The sequence below is a fragment of the Emys orbicularis genome, chromosome 3, assembly GCF_028017835.1.
Source record: "Emys orbicularis isolate rEmyOrb1 chromosome 3, rEmyOrb1.hap1, whole genome shotgun sequence".
In the NCBI taxonomy this organism is placed as follows: domain Eukaryota; kingdom Metazoa; phylum Chordata; order Testudines; family Emydidae; genus Emys; species Emys orbicularis.
In genome coordinates, this window is record NC_088685.1 from 159699185 (window position 1) to 159722054 (window position 22870).

Genomic DNA, 22870 nt, shown 5'->3' on the forward strand with positions numbered 1-22870 from the left:
CATAAACTCATGGGGCCTTGTCATAGTAGGAAGTTTCCAAAGTTAAATGATCTAGTCCAAGCTTGATGAACTGCAAAAAAATGATAGAAAGTAATCTAGTTTTTTCTACAATTGTTTCAGTTGTTGTATTCAAGAGTTAGTAACAAAGAATATACATTAAAATTTTAAACCTAACTAGTGTTCCTTAAGTGACTTGACACAAGATGTGAGAACATATTAGTCAGGGCCGGCTTTAGCAAGAGCGGGGCCCGATTCCTGGGGGCGTGGCTTGCCGCAAGCCCCGCCCCCAGGAATCGGGCTGCGCTCTGGCCGGAGCTCCAGCCGGGGCCGGGCTGGAGCTGAGCCGGGGGGCCGGGCTGGAGCTGAGCCGGGGGGCCAGGCCCGAGCCGAACCGGACCCGAGCCGGGGGGCCGGACACGGGCCGGATCCGAGCCGGGCCGGGGGGCCGGGCCGGGCCCAAACCGAGCCGGGGGGCCGGGCCTGAGCCGAGCCGAGCCGCGGGGGCCGGGCCCGAGCTGAGCCGCGGGGGCTGGGCCGGGCCAGGCCGGGCCCGAGCTGAGTTGCGGGGGCCGGAGCCGAGCCGAGCTGCGGGGCCTGGGCTGGACCCGAGCCAAGCCGCGGGGGCCGGGACGGAGCCGAGCCGAGCGGGCCGGGCCGGCGCGCTCGGCCAGAACCGGGGCCGGCGGAGCTGCTGGGGCCGGAGCTGCTCGGCCGGGGCCGGACTGGGCCGCGCCGCGCCGCGCCTCACCGGAGCGCTTCTCACGTCCCCCTCCCACACCCCTGACTCAGCTTACCAGGTGCTGCCTGCCCGCCCCTGCTTCTTTTCAGACTTCCCGCGAACCTCTGATTCGCGGGAAGCAGGGGCGGGGGAGGAGCAGGGGGCGGAGCGTTCAGGGGAGGGGACGAGGGGGAAGTGAGCTGGGGGTGGGGTGGAGAGCTGTGGCGCGGGGCCCTCTTGGTGCGGGGCCCAATTCAGCCGAATCGGCTGAATCGGCCTAAAGCCGGTCCTGATATTAGTATTAGAGCTGAGTGGGTCTAATATTTATTAAATCTTCTTTTTTTATATAGGAATTAGATACAATACTCCTATCAGCTAATTTCTAAGTTGTTATCTGCAAAAAAAAAACCTAGAGTTTTCAGGTGCCTAAGTAGCCTTTGGTATCATGGTTAAAGTTGCCCCCCCTCCCCACCTACCAAAATCTGAAATGATGCCCTAGGGAATGGAGGAGGGCTTGGGACACTGGGAAGAAGAATGTGGGGAGAGGATAGGGGCAGGGGCACCTGTCAGCCCCACATTCTCTCCCGTATGTGTGCCACAATCTGGGACCCTCCCCAACTCATCTACAGGGGTATGACCCCTTTCTCTGCCCCTCCACATGTGAGCCAGCTTCTGGAGGAGGCTTGCCTATTTGGGGAGTGGGATGTTCTGAGCTACTCTCCCTATCCCCCATGTGAGCTGGGATCTGGGGTTCCCTGCCCATGTGTGGGGTTTGACCTCGCTTCCATGTCCCCCTCGTGAGCCAGGTTCTGGAGGGGGCTAACTGTTCTGGAGGTTCTTGAGCCCCATTTCCTATTCCCCTCAGGTGATCTGGGATGCCTTGTCCTTCTAAGGGGATCTGAGCCCCTCTCCCTAACCCCCACATATGAGCCAGAACCTGGGAAAGCCCTGCCCCTGTGGATGGGGAGCTTAGAACAGACATGTTGCTCAGAGCATACCCCCAAAACACAGTGCTGACACTGGGGTAAGGAGCTGAGAACAATTATGCTTGATGCATATCAGAAATTCTCCAGCACTGGGGAGGAAGGAAGGGAACACCCACTGACATGAATGAGGGTGGGGGGGGTCATACTTCTCAGAGCCATTGTTTTAGGCTGTATTTATCTGCATTGTTTATTCGTTCAACTGAGAATCTCATTGAAATTAATGAGCCACTTAACACCCCTCTGAGCCTGCTGTACTGCTGATGGATGTGTAGAGCCCCTCTGCTCCATTCTCCCTATAATTTCATAGAATATTATAATGAAGTGCTAGCTCTTCTTTAGCTAAGGTTGGGAAGCCCTTCCTGTGTAAAGGACAACTCTTCTAAATGCTCTAAAACCTGCATGCTTACACAGATTATCAGTTTAGGGGGTAGGGTTAGCTATGCAAATGTAGGTCATTTCAGCAAGATACAGACCCCAGGGAAAAAATAGCATTTTGTTAAATTCACATTCTAGCAACTTTGAAGTTTGAAACCCACCATGAGTAGAAATCTGAGAATGAACAGTAAACATTTGAGAAAAATCTGCCTCTGTCAAGGTGTGTTTTTGTTTTGTTTTTTGAGAAGTACAATCTGAATACAGAATATTCAGAAGGCACTGGAACTATTCTTGAAAAGAAAATGAATTACACGAATGAATGCACACTGGGACGGTAGGGGTGGTTAAGGGGCAAGATAGGTGGTAATTGGGAGGAGCTGTTTGGGTCTGCCATGAAGGATGCAAGTATCCTGGAGAGGGGGATAAATAGGAATGGGTGGGGGGGGGAAGAGAAGCTGGGGGGCTCAGGTAAGGGGGAGAGGGTAAGGATTAGAGGGAATGGGAGGAGAAAAGATGGGTTGGAGAATGTGAGGAGTACCAGAGGTAATTGGAGTTTGGCGGGGGGGAGACTTTCTGCCCTGAATTCTCTCCTTCCATATGTGTGCTGGGATCTGGAGGAGCCCTACCCCTCTGCAGGGGTCTGAACCCCTCTCCCTACCTGATGTGTGTTCTGGGATCTGGGGAACACTGCTCCTCTTGGTCTGTTTGAGCTTCTTGACCTGCTCCTCCATGAGAGGTCACGGAGGAGGAGGAACTGAAGGCAACAGATTTAGACATCTGAAATCCAGAAAATGAATAGTTAAGTTACAATCCACTGCTGTGTGGGGGTGGAGCTGTTGAAAGTGTATGGGGGACGGGCTCAGTTTGGAGAAGGGGCAGACTGGGTGGACCTGAGGCATAGCTGGGGAAGCCTGGCTGAAGTAGGTGCAGGAGTCCCATCTGCAAGTGGGCAATGGAAGTGAGGTGCTAGCTGAGTGTACAGCTCAGGCTACATAAGCAAGGTAGTGTGGGACCCTCCAGGCTCCAGGAAAGTGCTGACTGTGATATTTGTAGTCAGCAGCATAGGGCAGGAGACACCAAGGAGCAACTTCTTACATATTAATGGCTTCTGCCGTGCTAACGAATGGCTTAATGGGATGGGAAGGGGAGGGGGAACTGGAAATGTTGGCAGAGGGCTATATGTTCCAGGGAATGGTGGGGGATCAGGAGGTGGAGAAGGAGAGAGACATACCAGTTTTCTCTCTCATGCTTGAAGCTACTGTAACAACCATGTAATAAAACTATTGAGGTTTTAGCACACAGATATGGGTTAGATTTTTCTCATCAGCTCTGTTAGCAAATACACATTGCCAAAATTTCAAAGCATGACCATTATCCCCATTCCACTCTAACAAAATGTCAAGATGGGGGAGGTGCTCTTAGGAATTATGTACCAATCATGTGGTCTAGTGGAAAGACCACTGGACTGGGGGACTATTCCTGGCTCAGCCACTGGCCTGCTGGGTGACTTTGGGCAAGTCACTTCAACTTTCTTTGCCTCAGTTTCCCATCTGTAAAATGGAGTTAATGATGTAATGTTCTACTGCTGAAAAGCACTATGTAGAAGCTAGGGCTTGATCTGTACTTAAAAGTTAGGTTGACATAGCTACATTGATCAGTGGTGTGAAAAAACACACCCCAACATAGCTGTGCTGGCCTAACGCCCCGTGTAGATGCAGCTATGTTGATGGAAGAATGCTTTTGTCAACATAGCTACCTTTATTAGGGGATGTGGTGTCCCTACACCGACAGAAAAATCCCTTCCATCAATGCAGGCTGCATTTACAATATGCAGTTATGCCAGCATAGCTACAATGATATAGCTATGCCGGTATTGTATCCATATATCTATCCTATATCTTTTGATTATTACCTAGCCACAGTAACATCAACTGCAAACCTAGGTGAGAACTACAAATGCCTAAATGAGCACTAACTCAGGGGTTCTCAAACTTCATTGCACCATGACCCCCTTCTGACAACAAAAATTATCGCACAACCCCAGAGTGGGGGACTGAAGCCTGAGCCCGCTGCCCAGGGCTGAAGCCCTCAGGCTTCAGCTTCGACCCCAGGCGGTGGGGCTCTGACTTCGGCCCCGAGTGGTGGGGCTCAGGCTTCGGGCCAGACCTCGTGACCCCATTAAAATGGGGTTGAGACCCCACTTTGGGTCCCGACCCACAGTTTGAGAACCACTGCACTAACTCCTACAAACCAACATTTCTCTTTTTCTGTTTAAAAAAAGAACTAGGAAGTTAAATGGCAAAAAAATTCAGTAAGGCAGAGTTAAGGTTGCCTGGTGATAGTGTTGTGCAAGGGCACAAGCTGAGTTCAGCAAAACTCAAACTTTTGAATACCAGGAATAAAGAGTTAAGATAAACACCCACACAACCTTAACTCTGCCCTCTTTGAGTGAGACCCCCACAACTCCCATAACTCATATACTTGCACTCTGTCTTTGCATTGTAATGGACAGGAGCAAACTATACTTCCCTACGCTCAAACTCTGAGCCTACTCCCCCAACAGAATACCACACTTGCAAAATTTAACAATCACTTTATACCCTTTTACAGCCCCTTCACACTTGCACACAGGTCACCACCTAAACTTATACTTTCTCCTACCCATCATGAAATCCACAAACTTCTCTCATATCCCCCTCACTATGACAATACCCATGGCAAGAAGACCCCAGTACTCTCTACTGAGACAGCCTACACAATTCTGTATTGAAATGATGCAGACTGGAATCTCAAGGTACAGGTACACATGCATCTCTTTCCTTTGATAACACAAATGGGGGGGGAGGGACTCAGAACCAGATCTCCTCATATCTCAATCTCAGCTCTTTCAAGTTGCTCCAACTTATTCCTCCACCATTCAGTACAGTTAAACCTAACACAGAGAATGCAGCTGGAGTGCATTCAGATAATTGCCAGTAGCTATTGCTAGTTCCAGTGAGGGCAGAGCTAAGGTTGCGAGGGCATTTACCTTAACTCTATATTTCTGTGTTTTCAGAAGTTTTAGTTTTGCTGAACTCAACATTCTGGAAGGGTACAAGCTATCAGCAGGTGACCTTAATTTAATACAGTATTTTATATGTTCAAAGCACAGATCCCTTTGACTTCGGTGGCAGCTGTGAGTGCTCAGCACTTCTGCAGATTTGGCCATAAGCTCTCAAGTCAGGCACCCAGAAAGTGAAGAACACCCAATTAGTGGTCACCTGTGAAAAGTTCCATTTAAGTGAAATGATTAGCATAATATAGGAACAATGTGGCAGGAGCAGGGATAGAATCCAGTTCTCCGGGACAGCATTCAACTGCCTTCTCCATAAGACCATCCTTTCTCTTCCTGCAATCCATAAAGTCATTCACCACACAACTTCCAACTACTGCAGCAAATGGGGCAGAGGTCATACAGACAGCAGCATCCTTCACTACACAACCTGTATTCATCCCTAGAGCAGGCCCACATGAGCCATCAACGAGTTTTGAACCTTTAGATCCACTGCATAGACCTCTGCACCTTGAGCTAATGGAATAACTTATAGCAGTAGTATGTTGTCAGCCTTTATGTGGCCCAGAACAAGAAGGGGAAACTTTTCCAGTAGGATTCACAGATATTTGATGACATCAGAAGAATAGTGAGACTTGATGTTGTGCATCACCCCCAGACCACAATTTACACTGCTTACACAGTCCTTCCCCTGTTTGAGGCACACAAGGGATTTCTCCAAACAAAACAAACAAAAAGGTACTTTTTCATCTCCTTCCCCTGCAAGAGACAGAATCAGAGTGAAAGAAAAAGACAAATGTGGTCAGTCTCTTAGGTGGTCTTTTGGTCACCCCTTTGGAATTCAGTTTATCTGCATGTGTAGTGTCCTTAATCAGGGGGTAGGGTCACACAGGGACAGGTTGAAATGCTAGTGTGGCATCTTCAGTTCATGCCCCAGTCTGCCATGGGGTGGAGTAAAACAGCTTTGTGGTGGCTGACTGCTCATTGGGGAGCACCTGATAATCTGGATACCTTTTCCATTTACCTCAGTCTGGCTGTGGGACAACTCCCATTCCTACTCCTATTTAACAGGGATAAAGCTGGGGCTAGGGTGGGAGAGGAGAAATCGCTGATTTTCTGAAAAAAAATAGAGCATCGCTGAGGCTGTTCTGACTTATAGTGGGAGTCAAAGCAACTCCCAGACAGGATCAAGAGGACATAAAAGTGATGTATAGCCATCTTTGCTGCCACCCCACTCCTTCCCTTTTGGTTCTGCAAGGGTCTAGCCCAATACTCAATTTATTTTAAAGTGTTCTTAGTGTTGCTGAAATATGCCAGATTGAAAGCGCTAGACAAGAAACATTTGATACTCAAATCCTATTGTGATGAATGCCCTCGTAATATATTTCTTTAGATAGATTTTCATTCACAGAACAGGTAAAGCGTGGTCAAAGAAAGCGCTGCCTTCTTTTACCTCACCTTGCCAATGTGCTTCATCCCTAACCTGAAGTTCAAATTAAAAGAAAACGTATGAGTAAAATATGTTGATATGTGCATTACTACTTATTTCTTTAACACTTAAAATGCTTTGTGTTTCAGATTATACATAACGACGCAAAAAGCCAACCCCCATTTTCTTCCTGCAGTTTGTAACATGGTCACAATGATCAACTTCACTGTAACATTCCAAGGTTTGCAGGACCAACTGTTGTCCACTGTAGTAATTCATGAAACACCCCAGTTAGAGCAACAACGTTGTGAGTTATTGGAGAGTATCTCTGCTGACCAAATCACACTCCGAGAACTGGAACAAAAGTCACTTAAACTGCTCCAGAAAACAGAAGGTAAGCAAAAATGTTACAGAAATTGAGGACATACTGTGCATCTGTTTGAGGAAAGTATAGAACAAAATTGCTTACTATGCTCTACAGTATTGTGATAGTGAACATGGATAATTTCTTAATGTGCATTGCAAACAATAAACTTCTGCTTCAGTTTCTTCTGTTAATTCTTGTGTGTGAAATTATCAGGTAACTTTATTTCTGTGCATTTATTTTCATTACAGTTTATATAAAGTATGAAGATAAATATAAATTATACAGCAAGACAATAAATTCCATATAAAAACAAATAATGGGAAGTACAATATTAACATCAGTTAGGTTTAGTGTGAAACTTTGTTTTTGTTTCTTTGGTTTTTTTTAAACTAAATTTATGACTACAGGGACAGTTTATGAAGTAACCTCCATAAAATACAGCCTGGCTTATTTTTTAAAAATGTGTTCATTTGTCTGCTGCATTCTAGTTCACAACTTTTCAATTTGAATAAAACCTTTTTTACATTTTAGGACACATATTAGATGACCAGGACCTCATTGACAACTTACAAAGAACAAAAGTTACTTCAAAAGAGATTTTTGAGCGTGTTGAAGCATCAGCAAAAACAGAGGCCACAATTGAAAAAACACGTAAAAACTATCTCCCTATTGCAACTCGAGGTGCTGTGCTCTACTTTGTAGTGGCAGATCTTATTAAGATCAACTACATGTATCAGTTTTCATTGGAGTGGTTCCATAAAATCTTTGTAGAATCTATGGATTTTGTGAATAAACTGCAAAGTCAAATTTCTCTGTCAGATTCGACTTCTTCTGTATGTGGAACAGTACGAGCCCTTAGCAGGCAGAGAAAAAGGCATTTCACCCAAGAGCACTGGGAAGAATGTGAGAATGAGACAGACAGCTTTAACAGGCATCTTAAAGATATAATTGACATGTTGACAAATAATGTTTATAAGGTGAGGTATCACCAAAATACAATATAGTTACTTACACATGAATCTTCTTAATTACTATAAGAAGCTTTGTGTCTGAAGCTATGTCTACACTATGAGCTATGGGTGTGATTCTCTTGCTTATGGATGCATACTGCTACCACGAGTATAAATAGCAGTATACCTGCAATAGCCTGGGAAGCCGCAGTGGAACCACGGCTCAGTTGTGCTGAATATGACCCCCTCTGTACGTACCCATATGTACTCAGCATGGCTCAGCTGTGCCTCCATTGCCTCTACCAGTGCTACTGTGGCTACACTGCTATTTATACCCATGCTAGTAGTATTCAAGCAGGAGAATCACACCCCTAGTCTGTAGAGTAGACATTGCCTTAAATATCTGCTTTGTGTGTTTTCTAAGTATATTACATTATTAGTATTGACACACATCTTTCCCCCTCAACAGACAGTTTCTTCTGCCCTCTTCACTGAAAACCAACTCTGCTTCTCTTTCCTACTCTGCACTAAGATCATGCAGAATAACTGTGGTGAAAATCAAGCCCAAGACAAACTTGGATTCCTACCTGTGAATGAGTGGAACTTCTTCCTGTACTCCAGCATGTTGGCAAATATTATGGATACACAATCAGAGTTCGAAAATTATGGTAAATAAAGCTCCTGTCCTTCAGTTATACGTATACAACCCCACTGAAATTAAAGGGGCCTCATGAGTGTAACTAAGAGCAGAATTAGGTACCTTTAAAGAAACACAGACAAGGTAATAAACATATATATTTAAATGTCTTCTTGCCTCTGCTGCCAATAATACTTTCTACTCTGTTACAGTGAAGTCACTGGAATTTCTCTGGTTTTACTTCATATAACTGAGAATAGAGTTTTGGCCCTTATAATAGTAGAACTGAAAAGTTTGAAAAATCTCAACAAATGTTCAATAGAGAGCCTGTTGTTGTTGTTGTTGTTGTTTGTTTTTGCTTCTTGAACTGGGTTTGACTGTAAATCTTGACTAATCTGCTTATATCCAATTTCACTTTCTCATTCTCATGTACTGCCATAATTCTGTTGTGTGTTAGATTGCAAATATTTCAGGGAAGTATTTAAATACAAAAAACATACTTGCATTTTTGTAAACCATGAAAATATTTAATTAACATGATTTTTGTAAAATGCAAGCCTTTAGGTTTTAATATAAAACCTAAAATTTGGGCCTGGACTGCATGACACAGTGCCGTTGTAGCAACAATTCTTCTTTGAGTAGTGTTCCTATGGGTTCTCCACTTCTGGTGCACATGTGCCCCATATGCCTTTGATCAGAGATTTTCAGTAGTAGTGCCCATTCGGCCTGAGCATGCGCTCCAGACATCCTCATACCTTGTTTCAATGTCTTGAAACAAGGTATGAGGATGTCTGTAGAGCTGTGTGGCCAAACCGTCTTCAGTTCCTTCTCAGTTGCCCTTCAGCCTGAGGCAGAGCATTGAGCATGCCCACTTCACTTTAGGCACAGTTAAGTATAGTTATTCTTTTATTTCTTTAGCTTAGTCTAGTTCATAGTATTTAGTTTTTGTGGTTCTGTTGTTTGTTGTTTTCCCCCTTTCTTTTTTCCCACTTCAAGGGTTATTCTGTACATTGGCATTTTTTTGATATGCCGGGATCCTTAGGTTTTAAATGTTGTCCCTCTTGCCGGGAAGCTATCCTAGTCCATGATGAGTCTCTTTCCACAGATTAAAGAACCCACCGCAATATGGGATTTGAACTTTTTCCTCAATTCCCTTACAAAATGTTTCTTTAGGAGCCATTAGCTACATTCTCTTTACTTCACCTATCCATTGAAACAGCATTCTTGGTGTCCGAACCTTCTGCCTTCAAGGAACAGAGAAATGGGGCATTAATGGCAGATTCTCCCTTTACAGAATTTTTCAAGGGAAAGGTTTTGTTATCATTACATCCCAAATTTCTACCTCAAGTGTCTTCTGAATTTAATATTAGTCATGTCATTCATCTCTCAGTTGTTTTCCAAAAGCCATATCAGACCAGGAAGGAAGCTACCTTCCATACCTTGGATATCAGTAGGGCATTACCTTTCTATCTAGAGAAAACCAATCCATTTAGAAAGTCTCCAAGACTGTTTCTATCCAAGGAATCTGCAGTCTCTGCCCAAGAGGACCTCTGGATGATTTATTTCATGTTACAATCTATCAACATCCAATCTCCTTCTAGGATGCTAGCTCATTCTACAAAGTCTCAGTCTACTTCCGTGGCATTACTCAAAGATGTTCCAGTTGCTGAAATTTGCAAAGCTGCAACTTTCATATTTTTTCTAAACAATGTGCTTTGGTTCATGCCTCTAACTCAGATGCTGCAGTTGGCAGTGCAGTTCTGTCCTTCAATATTAGACTTAACTCTGAAGCTCCCTCCTCTTTCCAGGAATAATGCTCAGAAGTTACCTGAAGTGGAGTATCCATAGAGACACTACTCAAAGAAGAAGAAGAGGTTACTTTGTGCAGTAAAAGGAGTTCTTTGGGATGCGTCTTTCTATAGGTGCTCCACTCCCCAGCCTCCTTCCCCTCTGCCTCAGCATTTCCTTTCGCAGAATTTTGTGGTAGAGAAGGAACAGAGAGTGGTTCACCTGCACAGCTCTATGTATCTTTAGTATTGGGCGCAGGGATGTCTGGAACACATCCATGGGCCGAATGGGCACTGCTACCAAAAATCTCCAATCAAAGGCAAATGGGGTGCATGTGCACCTGAAATGGAGCACCCATAGGGGAACACATCTCAAAGAACTCCAGATACTGCACAGGGTAAGTACCCTCTCATTCGAATGAAACAGCATTAACATTGGTAGAATAGAGTAATGGTAATGTAACAATGCTGTTTTAACATCCAAAAAGCATAAACAGTAATCTTTCTACATAGTCTCCTTTATATTATCAGTTTATGATCAAATTTAAGTGAACAGACCATAGTTACTTTTTTTGCATCAATTAATTTTACTCGTATGACATGTGGATGAAAATCTAAGAAGCAAAGGATTAATGTGTTCTAATCCTATAATTCTTGTTGCTTAGGTTCATATATGTGTAATAAAACTCCTCGTCTCTGGATTACTGAATCTATGTGGAAGGAATGTCAGTACATGAGCACTCACATGCAACCTTTCAATCTCTTGTGTGACTCCCTTGCATCAAATTCCCAACAATGGAGTTCTTTCCTAAACAGTGGTAACTTATATTATTTACTTAGCACACGTTACAGACCAGCATCGTCACAACAAGGTACAAGCTTGTAATTTTACTTTATTTTGTTTAAAACGTTAAGTAATCTTGGTTAAGGAGTCATGTATCCTCAGCTGTGCCTGGTAAATCTATATGCAGTGTTGTAGCTGTCATTACCAGGATATTAGAGAAAAAAGGTGGGTGAGGTAATATCTTTTATTGGACCAACTTCTGTTGATGAGAGAGAGAAGCTTTCAATCTTACACAGAGCTCCCAGACCTGAAGAAGAGCTCTGTATAAACTCAAAAGCTTGTCTCTTTCACCAACAGAAGTTGGTCTAATAAAAGATACTACCTCACCCAGGGGCGGTGCAACCATTTAGGCAAACTAGGCGGCCGCCTAGTGGTTGGGGGCGCCTAAAAGCCCGCTCAGGCGAGGAGGTGGAGGTGAGCTGGGGCAGGGCAGGTGGGCGCGGGGAGGGCCGCCCGCAGTAACGGGGGGGACGCACAGGGAACCGCTCCCCGCTCCAGATCACTTCCACTCTGCCTCCTCCGCTGAGCACACAGCCCCCGCTCTAATTCTCCTCTGGGGGGGGGCGGGCTTCCCGGGTGGGGGGCTGGGTTAGCTGCCGTGGGGGGGGGGGTTAGCTGGGGGTGGGGCGCAAGGTGGAAGTTTCGCCTAGGGCACGAAACTTCCTTGCACCGGCCCTGACCTCACCCAACTTGTCGGTCTCTCTAATATCCTGGTACTGACACAGCTACAACAACACTGCATATAGATTTGCTAGGCACCTCTACCTCCTAGTAAAGCTGTATGTCAATCTGGAGGTTTATGGTGACTTTATAAACCAGAAAAGTAACATTTATAAGGCTCTGATTCAGCAAGATACTTCAGGCTTGTGTACACACACAAGTTGTACCACTTTGATTGTACCAATATAGATAGTGGTACAACCTTTGACAGGGTTATTGGCCTAGTGCAGTGGTCCCCAAACTTTTCACGGACAAGCCCTCCCTTACACCTGTCTGTGCCCCTGCAAGCCAGAGCCAGGAGTGGGGCCACAGCTCCCCACGGGGGATGGGTGTTGACAGGAGTAAGGGAGCCAAGGCTAGGGCTGCAGCTGGGGGTGGATCTGGGGCCAGGAACGGAGCTGCAGCCAGGACCTGAGGCTGGGGACAGGGCTAAGGCTGGGGCTGTGAGAAGCTGTGGCTGGAGGCTAAGGCTGGGGGTTGGTCTGAGGGCAGGGGCAGGAGCAGAAGCTGCGGCTGGGCCGCAGTCAGGGGCTAAGGCTGGGGCTGGGAGCGAAGCCACAGCCAAGATCAGGGTGCCAGGGCTGCGGCAGAGCTGGGGGCGGAGCAGGGCTGTGTGGCGTTCCCTCCCCACTCCCTGTGGGGGCTGGCCTTGGCCCCGCCGCTTCCCCCCATACATTCTAGGGGGTTTGTCCCACAGTTTGGGGACCACTGGCCTAGGGGATGGGAGGGAAGCTGTTGACATGATATATCTTTAATAATGCTTTTGACACAGTTCCACATGACATTCTCATAAGCAAACTAAGGAAATGTGGTCTAGATGACATTACTTATAAGGTGAGTCAAAACTGGTTGAAAGAATATTCTCAAAGAGTAGTTATCAATGGTTCACTGTCAAATTAGAAAGACATATCTTGTGGGGCTCTGAAGGGGTCTATCCTGGGTCTAGCACAGGGGTCGGCAACCTTTCAGAAGTGGTGTGCCGAGTCTTCATTTATTCACACCTAATTTAAGGTTTTGTGTGCCAGTAATACATTTTAACGTTTTTAGAAGATCTCTTTCTATAAGTCTATAATATATAACTAAACTATTGTATGTAAAGTAAATAAAGTTTTTAAAATGTTTAAGAAACTTCATTTAAAATTAAATTAAAATGCCGAGCCCCCTGGACCGGTGGCCAGGACCCGGGCAGTGTGAGTGCCACTGAAAATCAGCTCGCATGCCACCTTCGGCACACATGCCATAGGTTGCCTACCCCTGGTCTAGCACTATTCAATATTTTCATTAATGATTTAGTTAATCAAGTGAGAGTATGCTTATAAAATATGTGGATGACACCAAGCAGGGGGAGTAGCAAACAGGTGGAGAGCAGGATTAGAATGCAAAATGACCTTGACAAATTGAAGAATTGGTCTGAACTCAACAAGACTACATTCAAGAAAGACAAGTGCAAAGTACTTCACTTAGGAAGAAAAAAATCAAATGCACAACTACAAAATAAGGAATAACTGAAGAGGCAGTAGTACCACTAAACAGGGTGTGGGGGTTATAGTGCTTCACACATTGAATATAAGCCAACAGTGTGATCCAGTTGTAAAAAAGGCTATCATCATTTTGGGATTTATTAATAGGAGTGTCCTATGTATGACATGGGAGGTAATTCTCCCACTCTTCTTAGCACTGGTGAGGCCTCAATTGGAGCACTGTGTCCAGTTCTGGGCATCTAGGAAAGATGTGAATAAATTGGAGAGAGCTCAGAGGAGAGCAACAAAAACTATCAAAGTTTAGAAATCCTGACCTATGAGGAAAGGTTTAAAAAACTGGGCATGTGTAGTCTTGAGAAAGGATGACTGAGGATGGCACCTGATAACAATCTTTAAATATGCTAATGATTGTTATAGGAAGGAGTGTGATCAATTGTCCCCCATGTCCACTGAAAGTAGGAGAAGAAGTAATTGGCTTAATCTGCAGCAAGGAAGATTTAGGTTAGATATTAGAAAAATCTTCCTAACTATCAGGATAGTTAAGCATAAAATAAGCTTCCAAGAGAGGTTGCAGAATCCCTATCATTGGAGGTTTTTAAGAACCGGTTTGATAAACACCTGGCAGGAATGGTCCTGCTGCAGCACAGGGGCCTGGACTAGATGGCCTCTCAAGGTCCATGATTCTGTGATAACCACCTCCCACCCCACATCAGAAGGGACGCAATTATACCACTATAAAGGTACTCTATCCTGATAGAGCTATTCCTGTATGGGAAGGGGAATAAGCTATACTAATATATGGCATCTTTATACCTGTATAATTGGGTCCACATGAGGGGCTATATCAGAATAACTATATTGGTAAAACTTTCACACAACTCTGTAAATCATCCCAGATTCACTTTTGTGATTGTGTTGATATCAACAGACCTTAAGGCTTATTGTGTAAAGTTGGCTGCATATAATGCCATGTACTGTAATGAACTGGTTGCTGTGCATGTATACCACTGCTCTCCATTGGATAGAATCAGAACTGCTCCAGTGTCATAGGCCCTGTACTGCTAATAGCTATTGAGATTCTCCTTTAGCTGAAATGGTAGGGGTTTGTGCTTTTGGAGCAGGATGTCTACATTCTGTTACAACTGTAGAATCCTAGGGGGGCAGGGATTTGTTACAGTATTATTCAGATGGTGCCATTCTTGAAACTGATTCAATTGACAAAAATCTTATGTTTAGCTTTTAAAAGGTAAACAAAAAGACATCTAAAGTCTTTGCTCAATGGCTACTTTTGGTGAGGTACTCACTGGAAAATATAGTTAGGCAGCTAGTGCTAGTCTTTTTTATTACTGTTGTACATTTGTAACTCTGGTTTTATGATTCTATAACAGATACAGACCTGCAATCAGATGCACCGAAAGAAAGAATTGGGCTTGATAGTGCCGTGGTAGACTTTCATTGGGAGAATCTTTCGTCATTTCAAAGAATTATATTGGTAAGAAAAGAAAATGATGAGGGAATATTCTTTTACCAAAAATTTTAGACACTGTTGACCACTTAGCTAGATATAGATTTGAGAGGACTTTACAGCTCCTACATTCCAAAATATTTGTCAATGATGTAATGTTGAAGACACACAAAATAAGTTCTGCAAAACTCCTGTAAGAAAATAAAGGGGGCAGGTTTCATAGAAAGCTATTTATAATGCAATTAAATTGTGTTTTTTTCTGAATAAATACATTACTGTTCATTTTGTGAAATAAAAAGAATTATACAGAGGCCCAAATTCTCATCTGCATTCAGGTTGCTTTGCACCATACCACAAGTACAAAGCAACCTGAAAACGAGCATAGTAGAGTCTTTTATCACCCTTCTCTCTGCAGTCAAAATAGGAGATGTGTCTGGGAGTTTCCTGGGGCACAGCGATCCCCAGCTACCATAAATAGCCCCTGGTGGCTATCTGCAGCCTGAATAAGTTAAAACAGGCTTCAACCGGCCTCAATTCAATAGGCTTCACTTAGACCAGAGCACTCTTAGGTCCACGGTTCACCTTAAATCAGGAGAACACAGAAGTGGCTTACAGCCGTCTTTGCACCACCTCACTTGAGTTACGTTGTGTGCTTCTTGACTGCAACCCTAGATCTGGGCTAGACCATCTTTAATCATGCCTGGATTAAAGAATTTTGGGACCATGTGCACTATGGAAATTGGGGCACCCACATCTTCCATAAACTAGACAACAAAGCAACCCAACCACATATATACCCCACCCCACACAAATCCCTGAATGCCACCATCTCCCCACCCCACACACAGACCCTCAAATGCTCCTCTCACCCCACATGTGCCCCAATAACCTCCTACGGTCCTTTATCCACTTATCCTGGCAGTTCCCACACACATCCCAGCATCCCTGACATACATCCCTCTCACTCACACTTCTGTTCCACTAGCCATAGACCCCAACATCCCTCACTCACCTCCAACATCCCAGATCCCAACTGCCACCACGCATCCTCCATTCCCTCCACAGCCCCCACAACTCACCTTAGCCCACCATCTTTCACTAGTCTTTAACCCCTCACCATGTAGCCCTCCAAAACGCCCCTCTCACCCCATAGCCCATCACCCACCACTCCCAGGACCTTCTTAGCCACTCACCAACTCAGTGGTCTGCTTTTGTCCCAGGCTATGTTGGCTTCTCCCAATCCCAGCCACCCCGCTCTGCTCACTTCCATTGCCCACCCTGCACTCACAGGGCCCTGTGCTGCTCAGGTTTGGTTCAGCCACTTCTCTGTCATGACAGAGGGGTAGCCAGGCCAAACTTGAGTGAGAGGTGTTGCAACCTGGTGCACAGGGTTGCAGCACTGCTCAGGTTTGGTGTGGCCATCCCTCTATCTGACAGCAGGACAGCCAGGCCAAATTTGAGTGAGTGGCATTGTGACCCAGTGCACAGGGTCACAGTGCTGCAGAGTTTCCTTTGTTTTTTTGTTTTTCCCAGTTGTCAGCAACCCGCTGAGATGGGGGTCCTGTGGAAGTGAAATGAGTGTACATTGGTTAATCTGGCCCTTTCTCCAATTCCCAGTTTTATTAATTTTAAGGATTTCATAGACTCGTAGGACTCGAAAGGACCTCAAGAGGTCATCTAGTCCAGTCCCCTGCACTCATGGTAGGACTAAGTATTATCTAGACCCTCCTGACAGGTGTTTGTTTAACCTCCTCTTAAAAATCTCCAATGATGGAGATTCCATAACCCCCGAGGCAATTTATTCCAGTGCTTAACCATCCTGACAGTTATGAAGTTTTTCCTAATGTTCAAGCTAAACCTCTCTGGCTGCAATTTAAGCCCATTGCTTCTTGTCCTATTCTCACAGATTAAGGAGAACAGTTTTTCTCCCTCCTGCTTGTAACAACTTGTTATGTACTTGAAAACTGTTATCATGTCCCCTCTGTCTTCTCTTCTTCAGACTAAGCAAACCCAATTTTTTCGATCTTCCCTCATAGGTCATTTTTCTAGACCTTTAATAAATTTTGTTGCTCTTCTCTGGACTTTCTCCAATTTGTCCACATCTTTCCTGAAATGTGGTGCCTAATCAGCGTGGAGTAGAGCAGAAGAATCACTTCTTGTGTCTTGCTTACAACACTCCTGCTAACATATCCCATTTGCCTGATTTAAATCCTGCAGCAATACTCCATTCTCTCACACACAAATACACTGCCTCCCCTTATACCCGTCAATATACACATACACAAGAACCAATCATCCAATCAGTTGTTCACTTACTGTCTCCTAAACACACCTACAGACGCTCCCCGACTTACACAAGCATTCTGTTCCGGAACGCCTTGCGTAAGTTGAATTTTGCGTAAGTCGGGAATGTATACCTGACAATTATGCAAAAAAAAAAGCTTATGGAACTTTTTCCGTAAGTGCGGATTTGCGTAAGTTGGGTTTGCGTAACCTGGGGAGAGTCTGTATTAATGTTGTTGTGCCCCTTTCCTTCGATAGTCAGTTATCTCTTTTTCCAAGGCTTAATCCCCTTTCCTTTTTACCAAGCCTTTCATAGAACTTTCTTTGTATTTAGGATTCTTCTGAGAGTGATTGTCCACACAGATTCCACTCTAGGTGCACATGTGCCCCATGCATGTGAGATCAGATTCTTTTTGAATAGCAGTGTCCATTGGTGCTGTACCTGTACACTGGGAGCCCTCATGACTACCATAGCTCAGGGTGCTGTTTAGACTAGCTACCCCAGACAGAACCGTTCCATTTATTGAGGAGGCCTATTGCTTCTCCAGAGCACAGAAGATGTTCTCCTCCGAAGGATTGTGTACATATACATTCCACTGTAAGAAACAAGGTATCTCTGAAATCTGTTCACCTTCCAGGGGTAAGGAACACAATTGTGGATTTCCTCCGAAAGGATTTCATAGACCAGCATAAGTGCCCAATGAGGAAGGATATTCTTCTCCGGATCTTCTACCAGTGGAAACATCTGATAATAAATTTATTTCTGGCTAATCTGAACAACAATTGCAAGAGTGTTTGCTCCAGGGTGAGCCACAGCCCCAGTTCCATTACAGATGCCTTCCTTCTCCCCGGGTCCACTCATTTCCTATTTGCATTCCCTTCAGTTCTTCTCATCCCAAAAATACTCCGAAAACTGAAAAGGCACAAGGCAACATTAATCCTAGTGGCATTGGCTTGGCCAAGCAGTATTGGTTCACACACCTACATCAGCTCTCCATCCAGTCACTGATAACCTTGCCCCGAGTCAAGGATCTTCTCTCTCAGAACCAGGGCAAGTTTCAGCTTCCCAACCTCCAATCTCTCCACCTCATTGCATGGATGATCTCTGGTTGAGTACTCACAAGAGAGTGTGTCCAAGACAGCTTGGTGAGCATCAGAAAAGAATCTACTAGAGCCACATATGCAGCAAAGTGGAAGAGGTTTTTGATCTCAGCGCAATTTCAACAGTTACTGCTCCATCACACAGAGGTTAGACATATACTAGACTGCCTACTGCATCTGAAATCATCTGGCCTTTCAAACAATTCTGATCACTTCGCTTCCATATCTGCAGTACACTCACCAGTAGGTGGGTTTTCTATTTTCTCTTACTTTTTGGTTTCCGGATCTAGTCAATGTCTTCCTTCCCATGTCTGATCCAATAACATGAAGGGATCTTAACCTAGTTCTGTACAGGCTAATGGTTCCTGCTTTGATCTTCTGGCAACAACTTCACTATCTCTGTTATCTATAAAGACTGTGTTTTTGTTGGCAATCACCTTCACAAGGAGAGTTTCAGAACTTCAAGCTCTCCTAGCTGACCCTCCTTTCAATGTCTTCCATAAAGATGCAGTGAAAAGCAGTCTGCATCCATACTATGGAGTGTAGCTACATATAGCAAAAAAGGTTCCGGGAGCAGGGAAAGGCTGCAGTGGGGAAAACTTCCCCCTACCCAGAGCCTTTTCCTGTTGCTGGAGCAGCAGCGGGACATTACACTGCTAAAAATATCAATCTAGACATGGGATGCTCTTCTTGGGCATGTAGAGAGCCATGAGGTTCTCGTGTGTCTTTACTCACCTAAGCAGTGCCTCACCATCTACACTGCTATTTACACCTGTGCTAGCAGGGGTGAAAGTAATTTAAAGGATTTACCAGTACTCTGGAGTCCTTAGGAGGGGGCGCGGCCTCTACTGGAAGAGGCGGAGACTTTAAATCCCCAGGCACTTTAAATTAGGATTAAAGGGCCTGGGGCTGGGCTGTGGTAGCAGCAGCTGGGAGCCCAGGCCCTTTAAATCACCCCCGGAGCTACCAGCTGCAGAGGCGGCTGGGAGCCCCGGGGGTGACTTAAAGGGCCCGGGGCTCCAGCTGCTGCTACTGCAGCGGAGCCCCGGGCACTTTAAATCACCATCGGAGGGGCTCCCGGCCTCTGGCGGAGCTTTAAAGGGCCCGGGGCTCTGCTGAAGTAGCGGCAGCTGGGAGCCCCTGGCCCTTTAAATCACTGCCAGAGCCCCTGGCTGCCGCTGCTACCCCAGGGCTCCAGCAGCAGGGCTCGGGTGGCGATTTAAAGGGCCCCGGAGGGTAGCGGCAGTGGGAGCCCCGAGCCCTTTAAATCGCCACCTGAGCCGCGCTGCCGGAGCCCCGGGGTAGCAGTGGCAGCCAGGGGCTCGGGCGGTGATTTAAAGGGCCCGGGGCTCCGGCTGCCGCTACCACCCTGGGCCCTTTAAATTGTCCCTTGAGCCCTGCTGCCGGAGCCCTGGGGTAGCGGTGGTGGTGCTCCGGCAGCAAGTTAAAGGGCCTGGGGCAGTAGCGCCGCCTGAGCCGCGCTGCCACTACCCCAGGGCTCCGTCAGGCTCCAGGGACGATTTAAAGGGCCTGGGGCAGTAGCGGCTACCAGAGCCCCGGACCCTTTAAATCGTCCCCGGAACCCTGCTGCCGGAGCCCTGTGGAGGTGGCGGCGGGGCTCCAACAGCTATTTTAAGGGCCGGGGTGGTAGCGGCTGCCGCAGCCCCAAATCCTTTAAATAGCCGCCGGAGCCCTGCCACCGCTACCCCAGGGCTCCGGGGACAATTTAAAGGGTCCGGGGCAGTAGCTGCGGCAGGCGCCCCGGGCCCTTTAAATCGCCGCCCACGCCCCTCCCCCACTTCGCCAGGGCTCTGGCAGCAGGGCTCTGGTGGCAATTTAAAGGGCCTGGAGCTCCAGTCTTTTCTGGGAGCCCCAGGCCCTTTAAATTGCTGCCAGGGAAAGCTGATCTGCCCCAGTATGGCGCACCGGCTCTTTCATCTCTGTGTGCTAGGGAACCATGCAGTGTCTGTACTCTACACACTGCCATAAGTGTAGACATAGCCTTAGGCTACACCCAAGGTTTATGCCAAAAATAGTGTCAACTTTCCACCTGAATCAAACTGTCCATCTTCCAGTGTGTTTACCAAAACCCCACACTTTCAAAGTTTAAAGATTCCATACCTTAGATGTTCCCAACGTTCTGGCGTTCTATTTGGACCACACTAGGTCCTTCAGAGCTCTTTTAAGCTTTTTGTAGCCTATGCCAACATAATCAAGGGCCAACCCATGTCAGCTCAGAGAATTTCACGTTGGATTCCTGACTACATTAAACTCTACTATGATATTGCTAAAGTCTCTCCTCCCCTGAGAATAACATCTCACACTACCAGGGCTTAGTCCATTTCATCAGCTTTTCTGAGTAACATCCCAATAACAGATATCTGCAAAGCAGCAATGTGATTCTCTGCACATACCTTTTCCAGACATTATGCTATCACGCAAGCCTCTTGTAACAATGCAAAATTTTGAAGTTGGTGTTACAGTATCTGTTCAGATGATCCTAAGTCCTAGCACCTGTAAGGGAACTGCTGATGAGTCATCTGCAGTGGAATGTATACGTGCACAATCACTCAAAGGAGAAAAAACAATACTTACCCATACAGTAACTGTTGTTTTTCAAGATGTGTTGTGCACATATACATTCCACAATCCTCCCTCCTTCCCTGCTACTTCAGACACTAGATACACAGCAGTGCAAAGGACCAGAGAGGGAGGCAATAGACACCCCTTTTATGCCCTTGGCTTGGCACAAGAGGACAGCAGGGTTGCATGCGCTGCCTAGTGGTACTTCTGGCACAAATCACAGACTCAAGTGTGTTGGGCACCCATACACTTGCAATGGAATGTATATGTGCACAACACATCTTGAAGAACAATAGCTACTCTTCAGGTATGTAACTGTTTTTTTCTCACTGATTCATCTTCACTCCCCACCACTTCCCAGACCACTGGGAATCAAGAAGGACACAGGGCAGGGACCCACAAAGAATATCAATCTTTGTACCCCCCACGTGCCCTCCACCTCAGTATGCCTAACAACCTATCAGTTGTGGCCTTACTGATCTCCATGGGATATGAACCTTTATACTACAAAGCCCACTTCTACTGTGACTAGATAGAAGTCTCCCTCTCTGAAGAAGCAGATTCAACCTCCTCCAGTTCATCTACTGCAACATCAGATTCTGGAAGATGAGGACATTGAGAATGTAGATGACAACTCCCCAGACCAACAACACCCTCTCCCTCAATGGGTGTCTTCTTCATTGCTTGAGGAAGCAGTTAATCCACTTCTTTGTGATTCATTTTTCTATTTATTTTCATAAAGAAACAGACAATGAAATGTAAAAAAGGATAAATGACTTATAGCTTTTATATGTTTCTGAATACTGCACGCTTCATGGGATTTGCAACAAACTTATGCAATTACACAGTTTTACAACTTATTAAAGCTGCAAAACCAGACAATACAAAACCAAACCATGCTACATAGACATTATGTGTTAGGATGGGGGTAACAGTAATAAAATAGGAGAAGTACATGAATAGGCGGAGGGGGCTGTAGTATGAGGAAAAAAGAGGAGGAGTTAGGTGGAATCAGAGGTTTGGCATTCTTTGAGCTGTCTCAAATGCATCTAGAAATGGGGTCCAGACTTCTCTGAATTAATATAATTTCTGTCTACTGTGATAAGCTATTCTTTCTTTGGCTGCTAACTCAGAAAGGTCCAAATATTGCTCAGTGCTGGAAATAAGCCTACTCTTCCATTTATGTAAAATCATGGGCTTGATGATAAGTGCAGCCCTCACAAACCAGACTTTGTGTCAAATTTAAACCCAGCTTAGCAGGTAAATAACCTAAGATATAATTTTAGGATGAGGTTTGGCTGCTGAGGTCGAGCACTGTTTTAACTCTTGAGTTCATCTTTTTCCACAGCTGCCATTGAATAGTCCCATAGCATATGTATCAGGGTTCCTTTTTCTTTGTTATAAAGAACAAGCATCAGAAGTTAAAACCTCTTTGGCATCCAGTATATTTTGAATAAAACCTTTTGTTGTATTAAGCATAGCCTGAGATCCACAGAGGCATTTTTAACATTATGTAATATGCTCGGCCATTGAGATTCTTTTAAGGGCTGTGATAAATCCCCTTCCCTCACTTTCACAAAGAACTCCAGACTAGAACAGAAGAACATAAGAACGGCCATACTGGGTCAGACCAAAAGTCCATCTAGCCCAGTATCCTGTCTTCCGATAGTGGCCAATGCCAGGTGCCCCAGAGGGAATGAATGGAACAGGTAATCATCAAGTGATCCATTCCCTGTCGCCCATTCCCAGCTTCTGACAAACAGAGGCTAGGGACACCATCTCTGCCCATCCTGGCTAATAGCCATTGATGGACCTATCCTCCATGAATTTAGCTAGTTTTTTTCTTAACCCTGTTATAGTCTTGGCCTTCACAAAGAGTTCCACAGGTTGACTGTGCATTGTCTGAAGAAATACTTCCTTTTATTTGTTTTAAATCTGCTGCCTATTAATTTCATTTGGTGACCCCTAGTTCTTGTGTTATGGAGTAAATAACACTTCCTTATTTACTTTCTCCACACCCGTCATGATTTTATAGACCTCAATGATATCCCCCCATAGTCGTCACTTTTCAAAACTGAAAAGTCCCAGTCTT

General features: G+C 45.4%; 1 protein-coding gene across 1 annotated transcript in view; it reads left to right on the forward strand.

Annotated features, from left to right (window-relative positions):
• Window positions 1-22870, forward strand: part of DNAH14 (dynein axonemal heavy chain 14) — a 451367-nt gene that overhangs the window by 377250 nt on the left and 51247 nt on the right. The window contains 5 exon segments of the mRNA XM_065401478.1: window positions 6710-6954; window positions 7459-7904; window positions 8347-8545; window positions 10967-11173; window positions 14735-14838. Coding sequence (XP_065257550.1) covers window positions 6710-6954; window positions 7459-7904; window positions 8347-8545; window positions 10967-11173; window positions 14735-14838 — 1201 coding nt within the window.